The following is a 27800-nucleotide window of genomic DNA, read 5'->3' on the forward strand; positions in this document are numbered from 1 at the left end:
TCAGAGTTCAGTCTTTTTTTTTTTCTCCTGGAGTGGCTTCTCTGCTGCCTCCTTAGTCCAGACTTTAGTCCAAAATGCCACTTCCTTATCTTTCAGCCCTTGGGCTGCCTGAGTGGTTGCACCAATCTTCAAGTATTCTTCCTTCTGGTTGTATTCTGGCCATGCAGGCAATGTCTTCCCATTGGGATTCCTAGAATCAAAATCAAAGTTTCTCAAATCTGCTTTATGGTTCCCATGTCTCTCCAAAAATTGGATAGATTCTGGGCATACTGTTGCCATGGGTCATACAGCTCTGGAGATGAGGAGCACTCCATCTACTTGGATAGCCTGACCACTGTTAGAGAGTTCTCATTGTCAAAGTACAACAGTCATATGCTCAGGCCTTTGTCCAGTTCAACTTTAAAATCCACCACTTCCCCATGGGTACCCCCATAACATCCTAGCTCTCCCATTATCCCTGTCCATCATTGCCACCAGTCTCACCCATTCCAAGCAAAATTGCCCCAAAACTTCATCACCATCTTGCTGATTCTGCTTTCTTCACCTGAGGCAACCCCTGTGAGAAAGAAGGTAAAAGCCCTTTGATGCTCATACTGGGCCACAAGCCAGCAGCATCACTGCCATGAAATCCTTTACCATTATGGATTCTCTACTCTTATACCATATTAACTGAGTCAAAATATCTACATTTGAATAAAATACTGGCCAATTTCACACTTTCAGCACTGTGCATGTAATCCATCAGAAAGCTGGATGCTTTTGTTTTCCATACCATATCTCCAGCTTGTCCTATAAGTTTGAGGTGCCATAACTCAGGGCTTTAAAACACACACACACACACACACACACACACACACACACACACACACAACTTTCACAGTCTAAAATATATTAGAAATGTGAAAATCCTAATGAGTAATCCAGATTGGAGTTACTGGTGTGCCATGAGAGTCAGATGGGACTGCTGAGAGTTAAGGTACTGGAGACATTTGTGAAAACATGCCAGAGCTAAAATTATCTAAGTTTTAAATATATAGAGACATAGATAAACACTTTATACCTAATTCAAGGTTAATGCAAATTCCAACCTTCGCCATACTCCTATGAGCAGGAAACTACTGGCACTCTCATCTTCAGGCAATGCAATGTACAGGATTCTAAGAGACTATGCCGGGGACACAAACACAGTCCTCTTTCATGCCCATTAGAGCAGGGAAAGACTAGGGACTGCTCAAGCTAACTCAGCTCCTTTTGATGAACCATGAAACTAAAATCAAAGAGGAGAAACTCTCTCAAGAACACCCAAAGAAGACTGGAGTCCAGGCCTCCTATCTTCAGGCACATAACTAACAAGGAGTCATTACCTTTTGTAAAAGGGGCACCAAATACTGAGAAGAGCTCATCCCCGTGGTCTCCCATCACCATCCCAGGTTTCAAGTCCGATGAGAAGCTTGGGTGGTACTGAAATTCATACATGTATATGGGGGCTCCAGCATCTGAGAAAACACAGGTCCATGTACAATTCATGCTGAGGCACACACCTGGATGGTATCAGGGTCCCCAGCACTAGGAGAAACTCTTGACTGTTCTCTCGAGCTCTCCAGCTTCTACCATCTATGTTAAATATGTGCTTAGCATGCATCACCAAGATCCTCCTGATCTTCCTGTGTCATTTCCTCATCTCCCGTCTATGTTTTCTAGAACCACCTTCTAAATTAATTACATGCATTTGGGTCCTTTCCTCAGCAGGTGCTACTTAAAGGCAGATAATACAACAGGTCACTACCCATCCACAACCATGTAGAACAAGACTTAGGGCCTAACTTTCAACAGTGTCCATGTCTGTCCATACTAGGAGATAAATGGGTCAGAAACTAATACTGATGTCAGTGACCCTCTGCAACCCAACCCCTGGGTCTCACCTCTGTGATGACGGGCCACAATCACAGATGGCACAGCAAGTAACACATCTCCTATCAAGTCTACAAACAGGTCTTTGTTTTTGACAGGGTCTTCTGCCCCTCCTAAGTACTCCTTGATGGCTGCTGGAATGGCATCCTCAGGGACATTCTGAAATGGATCAAAGAAGCAACCCCTGCCCTGAATGAGGAGCAATGTGGTTTAGAAGTTTTCATTGATCATGAGCCCTTTTAACCCTTCAGTCCCTGGTAGGATGATGAAGTGTTACAGACAGGAAAATGAAACAGAACTCCAAGCCTACGTATATTTGTGCCATTGGATTTTCTGTTATTTGAGATGAGTCCCCAGCCCTTCTGTGCTTTCAGTCAATTCTCATAATCCCCATAAGCCTCTTACGAAATAGGGGCTAGACTTCCTCAGAAGAGATGTGGCTGTCTTCTGGTCCAGTTTGCCTGCAGAGAGTGGATATCCCATAATCTGTTGCAAAAAAACAATGTGTCAAGTACTTGTGAGTCTTCAAGAATTAACAGAAAGAACCTAATAGGAAAAGCAATAAAATCCATTAAAAACACAAAATTTCTTTGTTGGGCCTCAAGGAGCACAGATCTTCCAAGAATTAGAAAAAAATCAATGAAACAAAAGGACTTAGATCTAAAAATTCAAGAAATACTAAGGTAGGTGTGTGTGTGTGTGTGTGTGTGTGTGTGTGTGTGTGTGTGTGTGTGTGTGTATTTGACATGTCAGTCTATGTGGTGTGCTGATCCTTCAGTCAGTGAAAAAATATAAACAATGGTAGTGTATGCAGAAGCAGAGATCTCAGGGACAGAGGACATAGAACACACCACCCCTCAGACTTGGATAATAGCAGAAACCAATATCAATCGTGATGCTTGTGTTCTTGGTGACCTCTGAAATTCTCCTGCAGTGAGAGCTGCAGAACTCTCAGCATGTTGCTGGCTATATTCAAAGCTCTTCAGTCAGAGACAGGAGTATAGCATGGCTAAGGAGTACAGTAGCCTAAGGCATAGCCCAGGATAAGCACAGCCCCCACTATGCCTGCATGAGAAAGCTTGATGCTTTTGGGTACAGTTATTCTAGAAAGTATCAATTATCAACCATTTCCCTGCTTGGGATGTGAATCTCCTACTCAAAGCCATCTCCTCAAAGACCTGAGAGCAATCTATAAAAAATAAAAATAATTCAAAATGTCTTCAAATAGCAGTATTTGGTGAGATAAGTCTTGGCCAAGCTACCACTCTCTGCAGACAGATGTTTGAATCCCATGAGCACCTTCCTTCACAACTCTGATTCCTATCATGAAGAGTTTGACAGTTCTCCTGCAGGTGATCATTAATTACTAAAGCCTGGGTAGAGCCACTTGGACTCACAGCCTCAATACCTTCTTTGCACTCAGTCCATCCTGGAGTCATCAATATCTTTTAGTGTCAGGGATCTAGGTTCCAGGAATGATTAATTGTTTAACTTACTGCAGTCATATTACTGCATAAAGCCTATCCCACTGCTTCAACTAGCATCTGACTTAACTGTCCACTGAGACACCTGAGATTATGTATGGAGATCCACAGGACCAGGGACTCCACATGCAGACTGGAAGCAATTATGCTAGGCCCAGCTCTCCCTACTCTCCAGTTCCTTCCCTTGTCTGGATGTCCTTCTGAGAAAGACACAATTATTACTTCCATGGGTCCATACAGGACTCTTTAATAAGAAGAGTGTTTATGAGATACATTACAAAGGCTCCCAGGGTTGAACAATGGAGAAGATTTTCATGCCAATGTCTACTCATAACAGTGAGCTCAGTTTCTCTGGACTCAGAGAAGAGGTAGTAAAGCCTTGAGTGACTTAGGGTGGGGTGTATCTGTGTCACATCTGGACTTTCTTACCAGTGGAAGAAGCCAACCAAACTCTTGCTTGTTGATCCCCACAATGTAGGGTACAATGCTGAAATTCTTCTCAGTCAGAATCTCTTCTGGTGCCTTGGGCAGCAGCACTCCATCAATAGCAGTAGGCAGGAAGGGGCAGTTCTAGGGGAGAGAAAAGAAGCACTATCTGTGATTATTTCTTCCCAGAGAACGCTATGTCCCACCCTACCTTTGAGAATACAAAGTGAGTACCCAGACTCCGGTGGCTATGAGCAATAGTCACAGAGACTTACAGTCCTAACAAGGGGGCTGAGACATGAGGGCAGAATGCCAACTGGGAAGCTAGCAATGATGATATAGAGGGGTGCACAGGGCATCTTCACTTAAATTGAAATATACTTGGTATGAGAATAATTGTGATTTATTTACACATAAATACACATGTGGACATACAGATATTATATACATATAGAGTTCTTGCTCTTTGTAGAACTTATGTCTTCAAAGTTGCAGTAAATATGAAATTAATAAATATTGAGTCACCACTCCAAGGAGAATTCTCCAGTTAGAATTCTAGAGCCCTAGGAGCCTCTAATCACAAAGTTTTCATCAGCTCTTACTTGTGTGGGAGTTCCTGTTTATAAACACAATGTGCTGTTTAGGTTTATTGATACATGTAACATTTATACAATGACTAAAAAATTTTTAACATTTTCCTGACCTGAGTAAATTAGTTGTAAATTCCTTTTGGCTTCAATCTCACAAACATGCTTTCCATGATGTACTGTGTATGTTTATCTTATTGATTGTTAAATAAAATACTGTTTGGCCAACGAGACAGCAAGTTAGACAGGACTAGAAGTCAAAGAGGATTCTGGGAAATGTAGTAGAGAAGTGGTGATCCAGGCAGGAAGTGACATAGCAAGGGGACATATTTAATCGAAGGAGAAACAGGAAGGGCCCCTTTATCCCATTCACATCCTCCAGTGGCAGGATGTGATCCACCGGCAAGGAGGGATGCCAATAAGGCGTCTGATAAGATAAGTCTTATAAAATATATAGGTTTATGATAGTTAAGACTGAGCTAGCAGATGAGAAATCCTAGTCATTGGCCAAGCAGCTTTGAACCTAATACCAGTTTCTGTGTATTCATTTGGGCCTAACTCAGGCCGGCGGCTGGCAAAAAGCTCACACATGGCGGTGGGGCTAGGGGCTTTTGGCAGAAAGACTTATTGCAACATTACATTATGCTTTTTTTAAAAAAAAACTATCATCATGAGGAGGCATAGTGGCCCCTGCCTGAAATTCTGACACTCTGGAGCCTGAGGCAGGAGGATTGCTACAGGTTTGAAGTGAGCCTGAGCTACATGCTGAGTTCAAGATTATCCTGGGCTAGTGACTGAGACCTTATCTCCCAAAAGAAGTAGAGAAGAAAGGGAGGGAAAAGAAAGATACGTGGATTCCCCTGGGAAGGAGAAATAGACACAATCTCCTGAGTAAACGGGGAGCATGGGGAGGGGGACAAGGGTGAGAAAAGTGGAAAATGAGAGAGAGGATGAGAATATGAGGGAACAGGATGGTCGAGTTGGGGGAAAGACAGAGAGGCAGAGCAGGGAAAGAAACATCTTGGTAGAGGGAACCTTTATGAGATTAGCAAGAAACCTGGCACTAGGAAGATTCCCAGGAATACACAAGGATGACCCCAGATAAAACTCTAAGCAATAGAGGAGAGGATGTCTGAACTGGCCTTTTCCTGTAATCAGATGGAGGACTACTGTAATTATCATCCTAGAGCCTTCATCCAGTAGCTGATGGAAGCAGAAGCAGATATCCACAGCTAAGCACTGGGTGGAGCTCCCAAAGTCCAGTTGAAGAGAGAGAGGATAAATAATATGAGCAAAGGGGTCAAGACCACAATGAGGAAACCCACAGAAACAACTGACCCAAGCTAGTGGGAGCTCACTGACTTCAGACTGACAGCTGGGGAAACTGCATAAGACCAAACTAGGCCCTCTAAATGCGGATGACAGTTGTGTGGCTTGGAAAGTTTATGGGGCCACTGGCAGTGGGACTAGGATTTATCCCTACTGCATGAACTGTCTTTTTGGAGCCCATTCCCTATGGAGGGATAATCTCTCACCCTAGATACAGGGGGGAGGGCCTTGGTCCTGCCTCAATGTGATCTGACAGATTTTTTTGACTCTCACCCTCTCTGAGTAGTAGATGGGGATGGGTAGGGCATCTTACCTTTCCAATGAACTTGTGGTGATGGACCCTTTAGGCATGGTTTCAGGTGCTGATGTGACCCATTAAGGTAGAAAAGAGGCGGTCTCAAGCTCTCTTGGGTTGTGGAGAGCATCAGAAGGACAGAGACTACATCTTCTGGATCAGGAAGACCTCTGTGGTTATTTACTCTTACCTGTGTAAGTGCTTTCCTAATAAATACTTATTTATCATTTATCGTGGGCCTAGTTAACACATTTAAACCCCTGCCTTCACAGGGGAGATGGGGGAGCAAAAGAGGGAGAGGGAGAGGGAACTGAGTTTGATATATAAAATTTTTTTAAGATTGTTTGAATTTTTTCATCCAAAAAGGAAGGAAGGAAGGAAGGAAGGAAGGAAGGAAGGAAGGAAGGAAGGAAGGAAGAACGGCCAAGTCTTCAGAACGAAAGAAAAGGTCAACCCCTTCCCATGTCTGCAGATGTAGCCGCCTTCCATCCTGCCACAGTTTTATCACACACTTCGGAAGGAGCAGTTCTTTCCCCACAGCAAGACAAGCAGGAACACCTTCCTCCCTCTTTTGGATGTGCTGAGATGTTAATTGATGCTCTCAACACCTGCCAATTTCATTTTTATCTTAAGTCTGAACACATAACATTTTGTTTTCTGCATATACATTCCAACACTGAAATGGAAGATGCCACAGACAGAGGAAGGTCCTAATGTAGCCTACCCACCCCAGAGCCATTTTGGAAGAAGAAAATGTAGATGAGAATGTGGAATCTAGCAGGGGATATGAGTTGTTGACAGGAAGCACTGGAGTAGAAGCCAGGCAAGACTTAACTCCAGTCTTCATGTCTGTGTCTGTGTTACCCTGGCAAATGACTTTCCCTCTTAGGGCATCAGCAGTAAACACACAAGGAATCCACATAGGAAAATTCTCCATTCATAGTTTGACATGGAATAATACTAATAAGATTAAAAACTGATAATTCAGAGGGAAAAGTTCCTTACCTCTCTGGAGTCTCCAAGTAAATTGACCTTAAAAAGTTTCTATAAAGAAAGAGGTAGAGATTTTAGTGAGATGGTCTCCATGAATAAAAGCTGATCCTTTGACTGTCATCCCTAAGGCATCAGGTTATCCCTTGTAGCTCCTCCTTATATGGGCCCAGGCTAAGAGGACACTACGCAGAATTCTCTGAATATTGGCATGGTCTGGGATGAGAGAAGGGGGCATCAATGAGGTAGATTCTTAGACTCAGAGCCCAGATTGCTGAAGCTCTGGGGAAGACACCTACTGCCTATGAGGTTATTCTTTGTCTTTTCTCTTTTATTGTCTTAATGTTTAATATTTGCTGTTTATCATAGATTATTTTTTCCATCTTTTTTATTTGAATTAGAAACAAGTTTGTTTTACATATCACTCCCAGTTCCCATTCCCTCCCTCCTCCCCTACCACCCCCCAACTAAAACCCTACCTATCACATATCCTTTCTGCTCCCCAGGGAGGGTGAGGTCTTCCATAGGGGGGTCATCAGAGTCTATCATATCCTTTGGGATAGGGCCTAGGTCCACCCATGTGTATCTTGGCTCAGGCAGTATCCCTCTATGTGGATTGTGCTGCCAAAGTCCACACCTATGCTAGGGATAAACACTGAACTACTACAGGAGGTCCCGTAGATTTCTGAGGTCTCCTCATTGAAACCCATGTTCCTAGGATCTGGATCAGTCCCATGCTGGTATCCCAGCTATCAGTCTAGGGACCAAGAATTCCCACACACCTATGAACACCTGATTTTTGATAAACAATCCAAATTTATATGATGGAACAAAGAGAACATCTTCAACAAATGGTGCTGGCATAACTGGTTGTGGACATGTAGAAGAATGCAGATAGACCCAAGCCTATTGGCATACACAAAACTTAAGTCCAAATGGATCAAAGACCTCAACATAAATTCAGCCACACTGAACCTATTAGAAGACAAAGTGGGAAATACCCTTGAATTAATTGGTACAGGAGACTGCTTCCTGAACATTACACTAGTAGCACAGACACTGAGATCAATAATTGATAAATGGGACCTCCTGGAACTGAGAAGCTTCTGTAAGACTAAGGACACAATCAGCAAGACAAAACGACAGCCCACAGACTGGGAAAAGATATTCACCAACCCCACATCTCACAGAGTGCTGATGCCCAAAATATACAAAGAATTCAAGAAGCTAGTCTCCAAAACACCAAACAATCCAATTAAAAAGTGGGGTGCAGAACTAAATGGATAATTCTCAATAGAGAAATCTAAAATGGCTGAAAAATACTTAAGAAAGTGTTCAACATCCTTAGCCATCAGGGAAATGCAAATCAAAACAACTCTGAGATACCAACTTACTCCTGTCAGAATGGCCAAAACACCAATGACAGTTTATGCTGGAGAGGATGTGGAGAAAGGGGTATACCTCTCCACTGTTGGTGGGAGTGCCAACTTGTACAGCCACTTTGGAAATAAGTATGGCGACTCCTCAAGGAAATGGGAATCAGTCTACCACAGGATGCAGCAATTCCACTCTTAAGCATATAACCAAAAGAAGCACATTCATACAACAAGGACATCTGTTCAAAGATGTTTACTATTTGTAATATCCAGAAACTGGAAGCAGCCTAGATGCCCCTCAACTGAAAAATGGATAGAGAAAATGTGGTACATTTACACAATGGAGTATTACTCAGCTGAAAAAAAAAATGGAATCTTGAAATTTGCAGAAAAATGGATGGAACTAGAAGAAACCATTCTGAGCCAGGTAACCCAATCGAAAAAAGACAAACATGGTATGTACTCACTCATATGCAGATTTTAGACATAGAGTAAAGGATTACCAGCCTACAATCCACACTGCCAGAGAAGCCAGTAAACAAGGAGGACCCTAAAAGAAACATACATGGTTCCTTGGAGAAGGGGAAAGGGTCAAGATCCCCTGAGCAAATTGGGAGCACGGGAAGAGGGGGGAGGGAGCTACAAGAATGAGAAGGGGAAAAGAGAGGGATGCAGAGGACATGAGGAAGCAGAAAGGTTGAGTCAGGGGAAGAATAGATGATAACAAGAATGGAGATACCATAATAGAGGGAGACATTTTAGGTTTACAGAAAAATCAGGCACTAGGGGAAATGTCTGGAGATCTACAAAGATGACACAAGCTAACAATCTAAGCAACAGAGGAGAGGCTACATGAAATGTCCTCCCCAGATAATGACATTGATGACTGACTTATATGCCACCCGATATCCCTCATCCAGAAGCTGGTGGAAGTAGAAGCAGTCACCCACAACTAATCACTGAACTGAACTGGAATCCAGATGCAGAGAAGGATGAGTGAAGAGCAAAGGGTTATAGACCAGGCTGGTAAAACCCACAGAAACAGCTGACCTGAACATTGGGGAATTCTTGCTCCCCAGACTGATAGCTGAGATACCAGCATGGGACTGATCCAGACCCCAGAAACATGGGTTTCAGTGAGGAAACCTCAGAAATCTATGGGACCTCCTGTAGATGGTCAGTACTTATCCCTAGCATTGGTGTGGACTTTGGGAGCTCATTCCACATAGAGGAATACTCCCTAAGCCAAGACACACAGGGGTGGGCCTAGGCCCTATCCCAAAGGATATGACAGACTCTGATGACACCCTATGGAAGGCCTCACCATCCAGGGGGAGCAGAAAGGATAGGTAGGGCTTTAGTTGCGGGGTTGGTAGGGGAGGACGGGAAGGAGAAGGGAACTGGGATTGTCATGTATAGCAATCCTGTTTCTAACTCAAATAAAAAAAATCTGAAAAAAAACTTAAGTCCAAATGGATCAAAGACCTCAACATAAATTCAGCCACACTGAACCTATTAGAAGACAAAGTGGGAAATACCCTCAAATTAATTGGTACAGGAGACTGATTCCTGAACACTACACCAGTAGCATAGACACTGAGATCAACAATTGATAAATGGGACCTCCTGAAACTGAGAAGCTTCTGTAAGGCTAAGGACACAGTCAGCAAGACAAAACGACAGCCCACAGACTGGGAAAAGATATTCACCAACCCCACTTCTAACAGAGGGATGATCTCCAAAATATACAAAGAACTCAAGAAGGGAATCTCCAAAACACCAAACAATCCAATTAAAAAGTGGGGTAACAGAACTAAATAGACAATTCTCAATTGAGGAATCTAAAATGGCTGAAAAGACACATAAGAAAGTATTCAACATCCTTAGCCATCAAGGAAATGCAAATCAAAACAACTCTGAGATACCATCTTACTCCTGTTAGAATGGCTAAAATCAATAATACCAATGATAGTTAATGCTGGAGAGGATGTGGAGAAATGGGAACAGTCCTCTGCTGCTGGTAGGAGGGCCAACTTGTGTTTTCTATCTACCCATATTCCCTGGCAATAACACCAAAATTCTCCTTTGGTGAAAAAAAGGAAAGATAAAATGACTTGGTAGCAGGGATATAATGGCCTCAAGGTGAGATAAAGCAGGAGGCAGGATGGACCATCAAAAGAGAATTGGTTTGTCCCTCCCCCACCCTTCTCTGCTATCACTTTGTAAGTTCAGACATCTGTATGAGTTGAGTCACCATGTCCCTGAACCTAGAGGCTAGTCCAAAGATGGATGTGTGCCACTGTCAGTGCAACAGAATTCAAATCAAATGTTGGGACTTAGACAGTTTCTAAGGAAATAGGAAATAGTGTAGAGTGCTCTGTCTTTAACCTGCCAAGAAGATAAATATGCTTCCAAAAGATGCCAATAAAGAAACATTAAAGCTGTGATGTAGAGTCTCAATAACATCTCCAGAGTCCACATGCTAAGACATGAGCCCCTTGAAGATTCTGTTGCTCTTTCCTTTGTCAGTCCAAGGCCTCAGGCCCCGAGTTCTGTCTTACATTAGGAAACCTTGACCCTAATAATCTCATTTTCTAGTTCTAAACCATGCTTTTCTGTAGTGTGTTCATCAAAGCTGCAGTGATCACAATGCTACAACTTAGCTTTCAGGTCTGTCCTATATATAGGAATCAGTCCTAGGACCCATCCACTGTAATAGATGGGGTAAAGCTCATAAGACCTTGACCCTACACACAGAACTATAGCAACAGGGGTAAGCTGGGAGCTGGAGAGGTGATCTCTTCTCCGGGAAGAGCACAGCAATTGGTTTCCCAATGCCAAATGGTCAGCCTTGAAAACATATATACAAGTAACATTATATGGCATGAACAGGTTATATTTAGGAACATATGTGAATAAACAAATACATAATTTCATGCAATAACTATCAGTGAGAAAAGAGGTCACAAATTTGAAGGAGAGTAGGGAAGGGCATATGAGAGCATTTGGGTAGAGGAAAAGGAAAGGAGAGATTTTGTAGTTATAACCTTAAAAATTTAAAAATAAAGCTATATTGGGCGGGTGGATGGATGGATGGATGGATGGATGGATGGATGGATGGATGGATGGATGATGGATCCATGGATCGATGGACAGATCGATGGATGACAGATAAAGAAATAGTACAGGAAAAAAAAAAAGCTTAGCATGGTGACTCACACCTTTAATCCCAGATTCATGAGGCAGAGGCAGGCAGATCTCTGTGAGTTCAAGGCCAGCCTTATCTACAGAGTGAGTGCTGGAACAGCCAGGACTACACAGAGAAACCCTGTCTAGAAAAACCAAGGAAAGAAAGAAAGAAAGAAAGAAAGAAAGAAAGAAAGAAAGAGAGAGAGAGAGAGAGAGAAAGAGAGAGAGAGAGAAGCAGGGAGGGAGGGGAAGGGAAGGAGGGAGGGAGGGAGGGAGGGAAGGAAGGAAGGAAGGAGGAAAGGAAGGAAGGAAGGGGAAGGGAGAGAGGAAGGAGGGAGGGAAGGAGAAGGAAGAGAGGAAGGAAAGAAGGAAGGAAGGAAGGAAATAAGGAAGGAAGGAAGGAAGGAAGGAAGGAGGAAGGAAGGAAGGAAGGAAATAAGGAAGGAAGGAAGGAAGGAAGGAAGGAAGGAAGGAAGGAAGGAAGGTTGATCTATTCCCAAAATTGGGACAGATGCTCATAAAAACTAAATAAATTGTGGCACCATTCTTCTAAAAACTGTGCTTAATGGCCTCATCCTAAAGTTCATAATAGCAATTATTTGTGGAATAGGGAAATTTAAATTTCTGAAAATAAAAATATGAAACATTAATAGGATGACTAGTATTGCTTTAGGATAGATCATAGATTGCTACATGGTTGCTTTGTTGAAGAGCTGAGGAGTTTGCCCACATAGTGCCAGTGCTGTAACATAGGTGCCATCCCCAGCCCTATTACACAATTGCCATCCTGCTGCTTTTGAACTTTCTTATATTTGTGGTATTTCATAATAACATAGAATAATGGAATTCCAAGTTTGGGTCAAAAGGCTTCTAACAGGTGAGAACTTTCTTGGACAGACCACCCAAAGTAAGGTACAGCTAAATAGATAAGTCTTGAGATAAGGAAACAAGGTGGGGCTACTCAGAGGAGCAAACCTACCAGTTTCAGTGTGGTCTCCAAGAGCTCATCCTCTGTCTTCTGGTGAAGGCAGTTAACCATGACAGCTGAGGTGGTGGTTGCACACCCAGCAGCAATAGCAACTTGCTATACAAAATCAAAAGTATCAGCAGAGGTCAAGATCAATGTCCCTTCCCTCCATCAATATAGATAGAAGTTTTTGACACCATCCTTGATTTCTGAAGAAGGCAGGGGGTACTTGAAAATTCTCTAGACCAACGGGCATGTGACCAACAGGGGGTTTACATATGTTTCTAATTGAAATGATGACATTATATCTATATCTCTATTACCTGAACTGTAAAAATTGGCACCAGCTGTGTTTCATGCAATGAAGAGCAGGGAATCTTAAATTTCACTGTCTGATTCACAACATCCTTCTCTATTCTCTGGCCTTTTACTTTCAATGTTTCTACCAAAAGATTAGGATGATTATTGCACCTGTCACATAAGGAGGGCTGGTGCCTGTGACATAATGAAGGAAGGTTCTTATCTCTATACATCATAACTTATAGGAAGCCTAGACAACACAAATTACACAATGATACATCCAGGCTTAGAGAATGTGGTTTGGGTGGAACTCTGCAGGCTTTCCTGCTCAGCTGTTCTCACTTCTGAGATTCTGTAAGTACCTTTATTTGTTTTTTTCATACAATATATCCTGATTCCAGTTTCTCTTCCCCAACTCCTCCCAGATCCTCATACCTCCACACCCACCCAAATCCACACTTTTCCTTTCTCTTTCTCATTATAATATATAATAATGTATCCCATCATCATCATCATCATCATCATCATCATCATCATCATAATAATAATAATAATAATAATAATAATAATAATAATAAATAGGAAAAAGGCCAAAGAAAAGGCACAAGAAACATACAGATGCAAGGACACACATATTCACAAACAGAAATCCTATAGAAACACAAAACTGGAAACCAAATGTCCAAACCAAGCATTATGAGACAAAAAAAACCACTCCAAAAATGCTTTTTAACAGGGTTCATTGTTAATTTTGTGTTGGCCATCTATGGGGCCTGCCCTTAATAGATTGTATGCTCAGTGAGATTTCATCAGAGAACACTAATTTTTTTCCTTTGTGAGAAGTACTTTGGGGGGGCTTGTGTCCACTTTTCCTCTCTGCACTGGGACGCCATCTGGTTTATACCTGAATCTTTAGGCAAGAAAGACCTCCAAGGACTCCAGAAGAGCAGAAGAAAGGGCATGGGAGGTGTTCCAGGTAGGTCTTACCTCAGCCACAGGTCTGACATCTTTCCTGACCATACCCGGGATAAGGGCCACACCACTCTCAGAAATGGCTCTGTGGAAAAGGTTCTTGGCCAGAGGAGACAACAGCTGGCAGGAAGAAACAGAGTTTGTATTCACAGAAGTGGTCAGTGACTCATTTGCCCATTAAGTCTCCCTCTATGTGCTTCTCGGTCCTGGCTATCTAGGGACTTTGGTACTCTATAGATACAATCATGTATCCCAGCATGCACCCCAGGTTACCTGTAAGACCAATTTTCCTAAGAGAGTCTCACTGGAACCAGAGTTTTGAGTAAGAAACAGAAAGGGAAGTATGTATGTGTTAAGTACTCAATCATAACAACAAAACTATTGGAAAGAGAGTTAACAATCCCTGACCTCAGATTCCATTTCAGCACTTCTATTACTTGGAATTAATCCTACGAAAGGGTAGTCTGAACAAAAAGAACCAAAAAAGAAGTTATTCTGGCTACCAGGAGATATCCACTTAAAGCAGTGTTCTCAACCTTCCTAATGCTGCAACCCTTTAACTCAGTTCTTCATGTTATGTTGACCTCCGACCATTAAATTATTTTTGTTGCTACTTCAAAGCCATAATTCTGTTACTATTAGGAAACTTAATGTAAATATCTGTGTTTTCTGATGGTCTCAGGTGACCCCTGTGAAAGGGTCATTTGACCCTCAAAGGAATCACAACCCACATGTTGAGACCAGTTGTGTTAAAGTTGTGTAACTGCCCTGTTGTGCCATCCCTGTTACAGTCACCCCTGTGTTGCAGTCATCCACCACCTCTAACTCATACAACACTCCCCTCTTCTGCAATGACCCTTGAGTCTTGGAAGAAGGGATGTAGTATAGTTGTCCATTTGGGTCTGCACCTTCTGCAGTCTCCTATTCTCTGCATTCATCACCATCTACTGAAAAAAGGCACTTCTGTGGTGAGGGCTGAGAGATGCGCTAACCTCTAGGTATAATGCTAAGTTCTTAGAGATTACTTTAGTTCTATGTTCATTTAGCAGAATAATAGTAGTACACTCTCTCCTAAGGCCGATGATCCATTTAGCTGAAGGTTCTTACCAGAAAACAGTGCCAGGATAACTCAATAATTTAATATTAGGAGATTAGATAGGTAAAAAAAATAATATTACATAAGAGAGTTTAATGTTTTGGGAAATATTTATACTATATTACAATATTAAAAGGAATTTGTTAAAATCATAGATAAATAATGACGAAATGATACATGGGGAGGTAAAGATAGATAGAGATGGATCTAGGCATGATGGCACATACCATCAATCTCAGGATTCAGGAAGCAGAGTCAGGAAACTCTCTGTGAATTCAGGACCAGCCTGATCTACATAGCAAGTTTCAAGCTAGCTGGGGCTATGTAGTGAGACCCTGTCTTTAAAAAATACAAGATAAGAGATATAGGGGAGTCAGAGAGGAGGGAAGAGGCATAAAATGTGGAAAAACTAAAAAAAAATTGTCAAAACTATTACATTGGCAATGCCTGGGTGGTGGGACACTGGATAACTTTATTCCTTAGGCTCATCTGAAATTTAACATTTACTATACTTTAAAAACACACTAAAATGTTTTGTAACTGTCAAACCATGGAAGAAGCATGCATTTGAACAATGAGGTTAAATGAGGGGCAATCCTCTGCTCATCCCAGAGGTATCTAATGAGTTCCTTACAGCTCCCAACACCATCTGGGTCCTCAGTGTCCACAGCCTATTTCTACACCAACACATCACTGTCCCTCTGGACTTGTCTGTGTTCCACGTTCTCTGCTCTGCTCTCCACTTCTTGTTTTGCTCATTCTTCCGTCACCTACCTTTATCAACCTGCCAGTCCTCAATTACAGATGCTCTCCCTCTTAAAGATAGAGAAGCCTTCATACTACCTCAGAGGAAATTCTTGCCTGTTGCCAAGTTCTCCAAAATGTAGACTTTCCTTGTAGCCATTGAATGGCATTCTGTCCACTCATGTTTTTGTTTTTTCCTATTTGAATTCTATCTACCCCTAGTTCCCAAGCATGTAAAGTCCTAATGCTAATGGATTAGCAAAGAAGAAAAGGCTCTACAGTAAAAGATAGGTATGTCCCTAGCTTAGACATAATTAAGTATTACTATGGCACCAGTATGTAAAGCTGAGTTCTGAGCTTTCTGAGAGCAAGGAAAATTTGATCCTTAGCTCAACACTATCTGATATTATACAATAAGTAAATTGAACTCTGAGAGCAAAAATGTCATGGCTGGACTGACTAGCCTCCTAGAGATCCTATTAGAGCCACATAAAGGTAGGTAGGAGATCTGGTGCTGGGGACACTTACAAGAACAGAGACACTTTCACCTCCTGCTGACTCTCCAAAGATGGTCACAGAGCTTGGATCTCCTCCAAAGTTGACAATGTTGTCCTGAACCCAGCGTAATGCAGCCACCTGGTCCAAGTGGCCCCAGTTTCCCCGACTGTGTTCATCCCCTGTGCTGCAAAAAAATAGGGTGCAAGTATGAACAGATACATCATAGCAGGTTCTAAGAACCATGGATTGACTAGAAGTTCAGTGTGAGCATTCTGGAATAAGGCTGATTCTGTCCATATTCCTGACACAGGGAACTTCATCTGCCCCTCATCCTTATAGCATTGTTCTAGATGAGGCTTCCCTCTCTCAGAAAGTGTGTTCTGGAGCATCACTATGTATCTAAGAGTGATCTAAGACCTAGAGCACAACTGAGAACTAAACAAAAACTCCTGACCACAATGAAAATCACAATCAGATGAAAAGAGAGCATACCGCCATCTAGTGGGGACATTAAAATGAGCAAAGAGAAGCTAGGAAGAGATGGAGAGGGGAGAATGTAGGATTTCGTGGTTATGAAGAGATCCTTTGAGGCACTGGCATTTAACGGAGATAAATAGAATGAACATGTCTACTTCAGAAATTATCAGAGGAAGGAAGTAGAGCTAAGGGAAAGGTTCCAGGGCCATGGGAACAAAGCTGTGTAGGAAGAGAGTGTGTAATGTGGGAAGAGCATGCACTGTGAGCCTTGTATGACTTGTAGACCTAGACCAAAGTGGGGGCACTGTCTAGTGACAAAACATAACTCACTCTGACACATTCCTACTTTAATCATGACATTAGCAATATTGCAATAAAATGTGGTTAAGATAATTATCAATGTCTGGAGGGTGGATGGGATGGGGACAGGTGGGGGTTGGAGGGAGAGGCAGGAGAGGGAGAAGGGTTTGACATGTGAAGCAAGCTTGTTCCTAACTTGAATTAATAAAAAATAAGAAAAAAAGATAATTATCAATGTCAAAGACATAGGGCTTTGATTAGTAGATTCAATGTATTTAGATTCTAAGCATATTTCAAAGGAAGCCAAGAAAAATTGATATGGAACTGAATATAGGGAGGGAGAGAAAGAAAAATCCAGGTTTCTATTAGACCTTTGTCCTGATCAAAGGGGAAAGTGGAGCTGCCAGCAGCTATACAGGGACCTTTGAGGGAAGAGGTATGTTTGTTGGAGAGGTAAATGTAAAGGCATCCTGTAGACACCCCAGGGAAATAAGATGATGTAGCTAAAGGCAAGCACCTAGGATGCCAAGGAGAGGTGAGGACTACAGATAGGGAGCTGCAAACGGACCATTGGAATCACTCAGGTATTTACTGGAGCGGGAAAAGGGGCATCCAACAAGAAGGGGAATGACCAAAGCCAGGAGAAGGATTATCTCAAAGAGGCCTCAATGGCTGTCCATGGCTGGTGCAGTGAATCACATGCAGTTAGGAGTACTGAGAAAGGTCACCGTTGGCCTCTGGGGCAGTTTGAAGTGCATGGGCAGATGAAAACATGCCTGCAGGAGCACTCACTAAGTTCGTTCAGCAGACTGTCCCTTCTTTCCTTTCCTATAAGAAGATGTATAGAACTCAGCTACTATGCTGTGTGGTAACCAGCAGTACAGAGGAATGCAGTGTGCTGCCAGCACCGGCCAAAAGAGGTGAGTGTTTCAAAAGTGATAACACGAAGAGTGGGCCATAGAGAACACATCAGGGCTTCACAGGTAGGTAGAAATCAAAGCAGGAGAAACAGTACAAACATTCAAAAGCAGATGGACAGGCATTGCTGCGGAATAATGAGGTGGGTGAGGTCAAATAATGAAGAAGAGACAAGAGGGTTTTTGAAAGAGTTGAGCAAAGACCTCCATGAGAGATTGTATCACTATAGCTGGGTTCTAAAATCTTTGAATTGGCAGATGTTATGGTTTAGGTATGGTTTGTGCTACCAAGGTTCATTGTTCCCCAAAGTGACAAGAATATATAGTGATGGATCCTGTACAATACAAGGCCCAAATGGAAGGTGACTAGGTCATCAGGTTATGCACTTGGAATGCATCTGTGAGAAAGCTCTTATAGGAAGAACAAGGCTCCTCCTTTTGTTTCCCTACATCACTATGAGATGTATGCAGTTGTTTAGGCTGAAGACTCCCTGTTGATGTATTGGCGGTGTGGCAGTGCTGATAAAGGCCTCACCAGATGCCACCATGAAGTCACTTGATCTTGTACTTTGACTCTTCAAAAACAGAGCTAAATTCACCCTTTTATTTTGTATAACCAATATGCAACTGACTATTATGGGAGCTAATGCACAGTCTCCAATGACCTACCTGAAGAATCCCCAGATGCCAAGGCGGTACTGAATGGCTACCACCACCACATTTCCATGGGCAGAGAGGGCCAGTCCATCATAAGTTGATGCCCCGCCCATCACCAGAGACCCTCCATGGATCCACACCATCACCTGCAGGAAATAGCAGCAAGGGCTATAAGAAGCAGAACTGGGAAAGCTACTAGAAACTGTCAGTTCTTGTTGGATTTTTTCCTTGCTCTGACTGAAGGAGGCCAATGCCCAAGGTCTATGAGTGCCCAGCAAGGATCAAAAAGCATCTTCTTCCATATCCCCTCACGAGTGCTCAGCCCACCATCCAACTTTGTGTCTGCTGAAAGTACATGCCTTTCACTCCCACCCTGAGTGCCATGTATTCTAATGCTCTTTGCATTGATAGCATCGTTGCAGTCACAGGAAGGATCAAGGATGTGCTGTTTTCCCCAATACTCATCCCTGGACTCATCTACCTGAATTTATACTCCATAGCAGTTAACTCTGTAGTTGTAGGTTAAACTCTATTATATATAGTGATTATCTCAAGACCCAAGAAATCCCCCCTGGGATAGTTAGAATGAAAATGACCCCTGTAGGCTCATAAATTTGAATATTTGATCTCTAGCTGGTGGAACTGCTTTGGAAGGATTAGGAGGTGTGGCCTTGTTAGAGTAGGTACTTCACTGGGCATGGGTTTGAGGTTTTAAAGATCCCTGACCCAGTAGCTTGTTCTTTTCCTGCTGCCATGAGAATGTTTAAATAATATTATAACATTGCCAATTAAGTAAAACTTGTAATTTGTGACATATACCCAGCACTGACCTCCAAGCATTAGAAATAACTTTCTTATCTATTCTTTATGTCATTTATTCCCAGGACTCTTCAACCTGAGAACATTGTAACCCTACTTTACATTATAATTCTCTTCATTATTTTTTCTTTTAATAGTGTTGTTGGCATAGTGGTAATAAACTCACACTATCTTCCTTTTAATACATTCTACCTTTTCATTATTTTGAATGTTCTTTTGTATTTTGTCATATTCTCAAAATATAACCACTAAGACATGTGTTGTTGTTTCAACAACACTCTAAAGAGTAAAGTACATGACACACAGATCACATTGATGATTCAGGGAAGTTGTGCCATGGTTTCAATGGTTCTTGCCATTTCTGGCACCATTAGTTGGTGTAGTCATGTTATTCTTGCTTAGGGTTGGTATTTTTAGCCATGTAAAGTTTGTGTTTTCTAGGATATGACAATTTCAAACTATATCCCTAATGAATCAGAGATTCTAGACAGCTTCTCCTACATGAAATTCAAAGTCTCCACTCCAATTGATAAAGAGTTTGCCATCTGTCTTAGGTGGGAACTATACCTCTCAGAAGCATGGGGAAGGTTTTACAAGATGGATCATCATTCTTCAGTCCCCCTAAAACATTTTAGGGACCACAGCTCTCAGGGAGATTTGAGGTGGGAGAATAGGATATAGAGGGGCATTAAGATTGATAAATGAGAGAATCTAGTGGCAGAGAAAAACTGGAAACCCCTTTGACCACAAATTACATGGAACAAGCCAGCATGTATGGAAAACAAGCCCAGTGATCTTCAAATGCTGGCAAAGCCAGGCTGTGAAATGAAAATCTTATGGCCCAAGGCCTCTGAGCATCAGACCCCTCCCAGTTCTCCAACTCACTTCATTCTCAGCAATATTTTTCTCTTTCTTAATAAACTTTCTCTATTTCTTTTTTTTTTTTTTTGGTTTTTCAAGACAGGGTTTCTCTGTGTAGCTTTGGAGCCTATCCTGGCACTCGCTCTGGAGACCAGGCTGGCCTCGAACTCATAGAGATCTGCCTGCCTCTGCCTCCCGAGTTCTGGGATTAAAGGCGTGTGCCACCAACGCCCGGCAACTTTCTCTATTTCTGTCACTATTCATATGTCCCTGATCCACTCTTCTGTTTCAGAAAACAAGAACCTAGATGTCTTGGTAGGAGCACTCTGGACTGTAAACACCGACAATACTAGAAGGAAGGCTGTATGAGACTGGTCCATTATCCCGCCTCTTACTGACCCTGAGTGTATAAGAGAAAATGAATACATGGGTGAATGGTCTCTATCCCCACTTCCTTGTGGTTTCAGAGTACATACAGAACAAAACAGGAATTCTAAGAATATAACCTAATACTTCACTCCTATGTTAAAAGTCAGAGCATCTCAAGAGCATCATGATACCCCAACTTCTTCCATGAGTCATTTTCTATACCATAGCCCCTTTACCTTCAGCCTCCAATTAATAGCCAGCCCCATTTCTGGCTCTCCATTTATTTGGAAAATTCTAATTCACTAGGTCACCAGCCTGTGATGAGATGAGGAGGGAAATGAGCTACATTAAGTCCCAAATATATGGCCAAAGTGTTTCTGACACTGTCTCACTCTACACCCTCCACACTGCCATAGGACAGTAAAAGGTTTTACATATGACAGCTGCGGAACAGCCTCATCTAGTTCTTAGCTCATGACAAAGACACTGGTGTGAAGATCAGAAAACCCAGTCTCTTATCCTATATCATTAATGGTTGACATAGTCTTTTCTTCAATTATTGCCCTAGTTTCTCTCTCTCTCTGTAACAAAAAGTTCATTATTCATCAGTAAGATTCTTTCAAGCTTTAAATTTCTGTAAATTATACCTCAGCTGCTCTAGGGATTATATATTCTCTTTCTAGTAACTAAGACCACTGTGCTTCTGTTTGTATGAGAGAACTTGGCTGGGTGAGGTGTGCATCCCAGATGTGTAGCAATCTCAACCACGGCCTGGCTGACATCACCAGGACAGCGTGAGGGAAGGAATGCTTGCATTCCCAATAGTAAAGGAATACTCTAGACCCTGCCGGAGAGCCCCTGTCCCCAGTCTCCTTCACCCCCTTCCAATTGCACAGAAAAGCCAGATGCTGGAAATCACAACTCCAGATCAGTGGTCCCCATGCTCACCGGAAGCCTTGTGCTCTTTGTCAAGTCAGCAGGAGTGTAAATATTTAGGTAGAGACAGTCTTCAGAAAATGTGAGAGGAATGCTCTCCTTTCTGTTGGTGAAGAGATCAGAGATCATTTTCCCTACCACAGCATCTTGGGAGCACCTGAGACAGAGAGAAAGAGAGAACATATGAGGTTCCACCAGACAGATACTGGGCATGTCACCTGGGGCTTAGCTTTGCCCTGCAAAACTTGAACCTGGAAATGAGGTTGGATTTAATGAGGGAATTACCAATATGGAATCAGGTAAAAATATAAGGGTATTTATTAGGGAGATGCCTTACTTACAGAGCAACCTAGCCAGCCAGCAGGGCAGGAGTAGTATAGCAAGCCAATGATGAAAAGGAAGAAGAGAAGTTCCATGTGCACGCCCCCCACTCTTAAACCTTCTCTATGTCACCATGACCATGCCTTCGCAGGTCAGGCATACCTGTAGCCAGCCCCTAGCAGGCATGGTTACGGTATCTCCTACAGGTATCAAAGGGTGAGGGGGTCTTTGTGTTTCCTGAGGGACCATGGAATTCTGTAGCGTCTCCTGAATCTGCAGAGGATGATGATCTAGCATCACTCCTCTTTCCGGAGTGTTTGGGCTGCCTTAGTCAATGTAAGGAGTTGCTCACATACTGACTTGTCCTGGAAGATGGCACCTGTCTGATGATTTTCTTCTGTTAGGCTTTGTATAGCCTATAGGGTGGACTACTTCTCCACCACATAAACATGATCTAGTTCTTGAAATACTTCAATCAACCAACAATATACCTCTAATGACTGACAGCCCATGGCAGGTCAGGGGTCATATCTCTGTGGGACAAAGAGTTTCATTCTAGCCCTGCCTCAGCCACTGATGTGCTAGGCAACATTGGGTGACTTTCTTTCCTGCTCGGGTTCCTAATCTTCCAGGTACAGTTGAGAAGAGTGCTGTCTTCAGGGGCCTTGCCATTCTGGCCTGAATAAGGTTCTATTATCCACCTGCCCCAGTAACCATTGGTGACTTCCTTGATGAAAGGTCTTAGAGATTATTCCCAGATTGTAACTATTAGTGAGAACTGAGTTCTCCCAGTTGATTTAAATTGGTATTGATTTAAAGTCCCTTTATGAGATAACATATTTAAGCCCTAGATTATCCAGAGTGCATTCTTTCATATCCTGAGTTCCAAATAAGAAAAGTGGGCACAGCTTAATTAGAGAAACTGTCCAAGGTACTATGAGCAGGAAGACACCATAGTGTTTACATTCCAGGTAAAGTATAATCAACATCCCTGATCCCAGTGGATTCTAAGGGAAGCATGCACTCCTTAGTATAAAAGGAAAAACTGAGGCTCTCTGATACCAGAATCACACAGATGTCAAGTGGCAGAATCTGAGATACTAGAAAGGAATTTCTGATTTCCTTCTTGGAGAGCATGTCAATAATAGCAAGGGGAATAATATTCGTAAGAGATTTTAATTTTCAAGTACCAAAGAGGAAAAGGAGTCCAACATCACCAGTAATTTAGATAAGCATAATGCAAAGATCTAATGCTATAAATTATTGCTGTGATTTAATACTATTAGTTTACTCATTCAGAAACCACAAAACAAGCATTCTTTGATTAAGCCCAAGCATTGACAAGCATCTGCTAACTAACGACTTTTTCATATATCAGTGAAAGAAGTGTGTATATTTAGAATATTTATGAAGAGAAATTGAGCCAAAAGCACATATTATTTGATTCAGTAATGCCATTTCTGGGGCTAAAATATTCATCAAAGTGTGTAGCTAAAACATATCCACAATATTCCTATTCATTTGGTCAAGAATATCAAAAACAACTCAACGACCCCCAGAAAGAAATTGACTAAATAAACTGTATTTCAATAGCAAAATTAAGGCAGCTTCTTAACATCAGACTGTGATAATTATGGGATAGAATAATGATGATCCTGATATTCTTATGAATGAGTGAAGAGTCCTCCACAATGCCTCTGTCTGTGAACAGGAAGAACATACAGCAGAGACAAGGATGAGAAAGTTCCTGCAGTTCTCTCTGGATGATGAAATAGTGTGCAATTTCAGTTTTCCTGTCTCCACTTCCTGTGTTCCCCAACAATTTTTTGCAAACTGTTTGTGTTCAACTTGCAACCAAGAAAAGAATAAATGTTGTTTTAAAAGGAAAGAAAAGTTAGGAGTCCAAAAGAAGCAGGTTTCTGGAAACCTTCAGAAAGACTTGAGAAGACGGGTCTGGACTGACATTGATGGGTGTTCAGACTTCTTGGGGAATGGCTGTCAGACCATCTGGAGTACCCAGCATTCTTCCCTCACAGGCCACAGTGACGAAGGAAGACCGACCACCAATCATCTTGTGACTAGGCAGTATGCTTGGATGTGCAGTGAACCTCCATTACCCTCACCCACATTTCTAATGACAGAACAGGCAGAATCTTACTGCTCAACTCCTTTATCTCATCAAAGCACTTAGCGTATTCTCTAAATTATTTATTATTCTACTCATTATCTCTTAACAGCAAGTATCCTGCAGATCATTGTTTTCTTTGCTCATGGATTCATACTCCCAGGGCATTCCCAACTCACAAGAAGCACTAAACGAACACATGATGGATAAGGGCTCTAAAAAGCCATGAAACTTCTGGGCTGCTTTAATTTCTAGTGTTTGTAAGGACTTCAGACAAAACACAGTTGATCACGCAATTGCTGACTCCTTTCTGCATCACTGAGACAGATGTTCTTGTGGAACAAGGCCCAGGGGCACCCCAGTGACTTACATAGGTGGGTAGGAGGTAACATTCTTCACGAAGCTCCAGGGCTCTGTAGGCTGTGGTGGAGCAAACCTCAGGGTTCCAAGAGGAGGCTTGGCAAAGGGGACTCCCAGGAAGATGGCCACAGGCTGTACAAATCCTTCTAAGCTGACGTACTTCCCCAGGACTTTGCCATGCATGGTGTCCACCACGGGAGGTGAGGACAGGTTGCCTGCTGGATATGGAGAAGAAGCAAGAACACATCAGACTGACAAGACCAGTCCTGGATTCCGGTTTTCCCACTATCTATGCAGGTGACCTTGAATAAGTCACCTCAAATCTCTAGGCCATGGTTTCTTCTCACATGAAATGAAAATAATTCTTCATAACTCACAAGAATGGTGGAATGAATAAATTAGAGTTGGAGGTATAAAACTATCCAAGCAAAGCGGTTGTAAACAGAGAACTTCCAGTGAACATCAGTTTCCTCTCAAAAAGCCTCTGGAAGCATTTATCTGCCGTGATCCTAGTGCAGGCTGGGTGAGAAGATGAAAGGTATATCTACTTGTTTGTGGAGAAATGGCCCAATAGGTGAAGGACCACAGACACACTTGACCTGGCTCTGTGAAAGAGGTTTTTATCCTGGGAGAGGACAGGAAGGGTAATAACGCCTGAAAGGAGCGAGGCCTTCTAACTGGTGTGATCATGGAGGAACTGGATTTACAGATGGGGAGATGGAATAAGGTCAGATGGGAACAGAGCATACAAAACAGAGAAAAGAGACTGCACAAAGACCCAGAGAGGCCAGAGCACAGGGCCAGGCCGGGAATGGCAAGTGAGCATGATGCCACCAAGTGGAGTCTATGATGAGAAGAAGATGGTCCTGGATGAGCAGGTGAAGTCTAGCATAAGGATTGAGATTATTTTGTGGACAATAAGCTGCAATAAGTGTGCTGGAGGACAAAATGTATAATTCTAGAACTTTCCTTTGTTGGCTCTGGGATGGGCCATGCAGAGAGTAGAGACTGGGTATCGGGCTTCTGTATGCTCATAGATGAGATTCTCTCAGACAAAACAATCCTTCTCCACTGCCATACTTGACCTACGGGGACACTGACTGAGCATCACCTTTTTCAAGACTCCATTACTCTGAGCCGCTCTTGTCTGGCTTCAGTAATCTATGCATGTCATCTATGCCCCAGGGTATCCTTCACCTGCCTTCCCAGTTACTGTGGAGACATAGATTGAAAGAGAACACCTGCTCTGGCACTGGTAGGAAGGAATCAGTGGGTACATCACATATGTGGCCACCACAGACTTCATAATGCTTCTCGCTCAACCACAGGCTACCTCATGGGTGCAGTTTGCTTCCTGAAGAAGGAGACTCTGCAGGCAGATCCAGTGGTAGATTGTCAACATCTCTCCCACAGTGTGTGGCCAGAGACAAAACAACAATCTAGATTTGGCCTAAGAGGAGAATACTCCAAGTATTAGAAACACTGTATGGGAAAGGCTTTTTAAAACAGTGTCTGGACTTCTAATTCCCTTTTTCACTCTGAATTTTTCTTGAGTAATTACTTTATAATTAGTAATAATTTATAGTAATGCACTACATTCCTCATGAAGAAAGTATGATGTAATGTATGAACTGGTAGCATATGTTGAATAAATGGTTTAGCATAAATTGAGAGTAAATAAAATAACAAATAAAACAGTATCCGAGTCTCATAGCGCCAACATGAACATTCAAGTTGTTTTTTTATGGTGGCTGCTAATTATTACAAATATCACTGTCATGAACTTTCAGGGAGACATGTTCAAATAGTCCCCAATTCATGGTGTTCCGACTTAACATTTTTTTAATCTAAGCTAGAGAACATAGCCTCATCATGAGTCTAAGGACATAATCATTAATACTAGAAACTCTAGAAGTGGCAAATCCACATGCCTGCTCTATGGGTTATCACCAACAGCATCGGATGCCTATGGCCAGCAGCCTTGCAGGTTGCTTTGCCCCTGGTGAATTCTACAGGGAATAAATCCCATGAGGAGAGGCAAGGAAAAGGCCATGAGCAGTTGCCACACATGTAATAGAGTACAGGCACTTGTACAGTACACAGGCTCACATAACAGGCACTTGCTATGTGCCAGATGTGCATTCCAGTCCCATGTACAGTTCCTCAAAGTTGCTTTGCTGGGTGCCTGTCAACATGCCCACTTAACTGGTAAACAAGCAGTATTTGAAAGCTGCCTGTCGGGAGCTCCTAAAGAAGAAAATATGTTGGCATTGCCACAGTAATGTTCCACTCCAAATTTGAGCCCTTCCTAGCTCTGCCTCGTGTTCAGTTCCTAGCCTCTCATTGTGCCATGTGTCCAGAAAGAAGATAAAATCCAGAAGAGTCTTGGGCTGCCAGGACTCGGATAGCTCACCACTGGGCTAGATTCTGGAATCAGAGATGTATGTGCCTGGATGTGATTTTCAGGTGACGGTCAGCAAGTGTATGTCCCTGAGAACCTCAGTTACTCCCTCTGTATAAAGGCAATGCCCCTCATCTCAGACCTCTACTGACCATGGATTCTGTTTTCCTCTCTCCTGGTGTGGCCTGAGGGAGTCACATCCCCTGTACCCAGTCACTCCAGAGTCCACACCCCAGACACCAGCTTTATTTGGGTCTCATAGACTGGACTTTCCCTAAGCTGTCCTGATCACCCAAAATTGGACACCAGAAAACTGGGAACAGCCCATGTGCCCCAGAGTCCTCTGAGATAACTCAACATAGCCCTTGTTACACACAAGTTTCCTCTGCCTTTCCCCTTCCTTTCAAGAGAATCACAATAAAGGCCATTGTCCACAATTTTTCTACTGCATGCCTCCTAAATGACCTGATACCCATTGGGAACACTTATGTCCTGTGTGTGTCTCCTTCTCTAGCCTATCCTAAGTGTTTGAAAAACAGGCAGCAATTTTCCCCTCACTGCAAATAGTGCTAATAAGTACTATTACTATCCCTATTTTAGAGATGGGGTCACCCAGACATAGAAAAATAAATGTCTGGTCAAAGGATACACAGCTAAAAGCCTGAGCTGGATTTAGAGTCACATTCCACCAACTTTAATATTCTGCCAAAAAAATTTAAACATATTTTTTAGATAGTTCATGATCCAGGCAGACTAGTCTAAGAATCAAAGGGGAAATAATCTGATCTCTTTTAATCTGTGTGAAGCCTGCTATCAGCACACTGGCCTCCTGAACCTGATGCTTGCCACAGGGTCTCAGAGACTTTATTGTCTTCTGTGTCATCTTTCATGGCCAAGGCTGGTTAGACATGACTGCCCCAAATTCAAGTCTGAGTTTGGAAAACAAACCATGCTACAGAACCAAACCCATCATCCCTTGCAGTTCTACCCATCTCTTCCCTATAACAGAGCTTCTCCATATTCATATTTCAGGGGACTCACCATAAGCCATGAAAACTGGAAAAAAGGCCAGGACCAAAGCGTGGGACCACAT

General features: G+C 42.5%; 1 protein-coding gene across 1 annotated transcript; it reads right to left on the reverse strand.

Moving 5' to 3' along the window:
- Ces1 (carboxylesterase 1) lies at nucleotides 1-27800 on the reverse strand. Its single transcript, XM_027406086.1, has 14 exons — nucleotides 27749-27800; nucleotides 24317-24524; nucleotides 21513-21657; nucleotides 18528-18661; nucleotides 16195-16348; nucleotides 13842-13946; nucleotides 12567-12671; nucleotides 7038-7076; nucleotides 3825-3965; nucleotides 2317-2397; nucleotides 1923-2070; nucleotides 1365-1496; nucleotides 484-556; nucleotides 1-190 (listed from the first exon to the last, which is right to left on the reverse strand). The coding sequence occupies exons 1-14, from the start codon at nucleotides 27798-27800 to the stop codon at nucleotides 1-3; spliced, it is 1707 nt and encodes a 568-aa protein (XP_027261887.1).

This window comes from Cricetulus griseus, chromosome 3 (genome assembly GCF_003668045.3).
Source record: "Cricetulus griseus strain 17A/GY chromosome 3, alternate assembly CriGri-PICRH-1.0, whole genome shotgun sequence".
Taxonomy (NCBI): domain Eukaryota; kingdom Metazoa; phylum Chordata; class Mammalia; order Rodentia; family Cricetidae; genus Cricetulus; species Cricetulus griseus.

What these genes read in the sequence shown, in the direction of transcription:
- Ces1 (XM_027406086.1), bottom strand. Translation starts at nt 27,800, where the DNA reads ATGTGGTCCCACGCTTTGGTCCTGGCCTTTTTTCCAGTTTTCATGGCT. An exon ending in CAAAGAGCACAAGGCTTCCG is followed by an intron (nt 18,662 to 21,512) that starts GTGAGCATGGGG and finishes TATTTCCTGCAG; the next exon opens with GTGATGGTGTGGATCCATGG. An exon ending in TACTTGGAGACTCCAGAGAG is followed by an intron (nt 3,966 to 7,037) that starts GTAAGGAACTTT and finishes TCTCTCCCCTAG; the next exon opens with AACTGCCCCTTCCTGCCTAC.